Source organism: Acanthisitta chloris, unplaced genomic scaffold, assembly GCF_000695815.1.
Source record: "Acanthisitta chloris isolate BGI_N310 unplaced genomic scaffold, ASM69581v1 scaffold19640, whole genome shotgun sequence".
In the NCBI taxonomy this organism is placed as follows: domain Eukaryota; kingdom Metazoa; phylum Chordata; class Aves; order Passeriformes; family Acanthisittidae; genus Acanthisitta; species Acanthisitta chloris.
This window is the reverse complement of record NW_008650150.1, coordinates 2828-4480: the sequence shown is the minus strand read 5'-3', so window position 1 is coordinate 4480 and position 1653 is coordinate 2828. Positions and strand designations below refer to the sequence as shown.

Genomic DNA, 1653 nt, shown 5'->3' with positions numbered 1-1653 from the left:
GCTTTTGTATATGTTCGCCGTATTATTTTACTATGGTTTTAAAATCGAGGTGTTAAAATCGTGGCCTTACTGAGCCACATTTTGTTCTGCATTTGCTATTGGTTAAGAATACCTAAAAGCCCAGTACGTATGTTGCGCGCACCATAAAACTTTCATTTACGAGTCTATGTATACTTCTGTAGATGTCTAACACATATGTACATATTTCACAAGGGTGGTCAAATGAGTGATCTCATGGAAGAAAAGGGCAAGGAAAGCTGTTCTTCCTGTGAAATACCTGTAGAAGAAAATGTCTCTCCTGCTAAGGACTGCTCAGTAAGAGACAAAAAAAAGGTATGACTCCTCCAGTACTTTTCTGTCTTTTAAGAGGTTATTACTGAAATATCAGTAATAACATATTGTTGTTCAGTAATAACAACAGTGAAATGAATCAAGTTTGCAGTGCAGTGATTTAGAGGGCTAAGAGCACTTCTAAGCTCAAATGAAATACTAAGCAGGGAAATAGGAGGGTAGTCTTAGAGGAAGGACTATCTCCATAGCTTATTGTATGTTTCCAACTTAAAATTGCATTAATTGTTTTCATGGACAGTGCTTATGCTGAAAATCTACCTCAGGCTCTGAAGCAGAAAAATCTGAACATTATAGGTACATGAGAGTGCCCTACAGGTTTTCAGGAGAATGCAACTGAAGATGCACAGCATCAACTACCTCATAAACAAGTGCACATATATTTCTAAATCACTGTATCAGCAGACTGGACTGAACTGCCACTGCTTTCCCCATGACAAGTAATGAAAGGGCTCACTTGTTTGTGGAAGATCACCATGGATTCTGGAAGGTATCATTCCTTTCAGAATCCACTGAGAGGTGGCAAGGCAGCTCCATTTACTGCAGAGGAGAAAAGATAAATTTTTATGTGCATTTATACAAAGTCCATACAAATTGTCCAAAAGGAAATTGTTTGACACAATGCTCATGTTTGTTTGCAGTGACTCTAGTCACAACTGTCAACATCCACAGGCTATGTGGAATGGTAATACAGAGAGCTGATGTTTTAACTTTCAAAAGTATTCAGCAGTTTTAGCTAATTGCAAACATAAATTCCATGAAACTGGAAGCAGCATGCTTCCTCCAGTTTCTCAGAAAACTATGCTCAGTTGGGCTGCTTTGGTTTTGTCTGTGTTGGTTTTTTTCATATTTCTCACTTGTACACATATTCCTTCTTGCATTGGTTGCTCCTCCAGACACTTTTGTCACCCCCAGACTGTTTGGACAAAGATAGTTTCTAGGCATATGAGGAAACAGTGAAGACAAGGGTGAATCTATTGGAGATCACAGAATCATAGAATTTAAGGGTTGGAATGGACCTTACAGATCATCTAGTCACAGACTCCTCTGCCATGGGCACGGACACTTCCTCACTAGATCAGATTGCTCAAGGCCTCATCCAGCCTGGCTCTGAATATTGGGTTATCTACTCCCTCCCTGGGCAACCTGTGCTAGTGTCTCACCAGCCTCACAGTAAAAAACATTTTTCTAATATCTAGCCTAAATTTGAAGAGTATCGGACCCAGCACTAACCCCTGAGGGACACCACTCGTCACTGGCCTCCATATGGTCAATGAGCCCTACCACAACCCTCTGTGTGCAACC

General features: G+C 40.5%; 1 protein-coding gene across 1 annotated transcript in view; it reads left to right on the top strand.

Annotated features, from left to right (window-relative positions):
* The first annotated feature begins 222 nt into the window (after positions 1-222).
* The window catches only part of ARL14EPL (ADP-ribosylation factor-like 14 effector protein-like), a 3324-nt gene continuing 1893 nt past the window's right edge, over positions 223-1653 (top strand). The window contains exon 1 of the mRNA XM_009083900.1: positions 223-333. Within this exon, the coding sequence (XP_009082148.1) occupies positions 223-333 (111 nt within the window). The remainder of the gene's footprint in view (positions 334-1653) is intronic.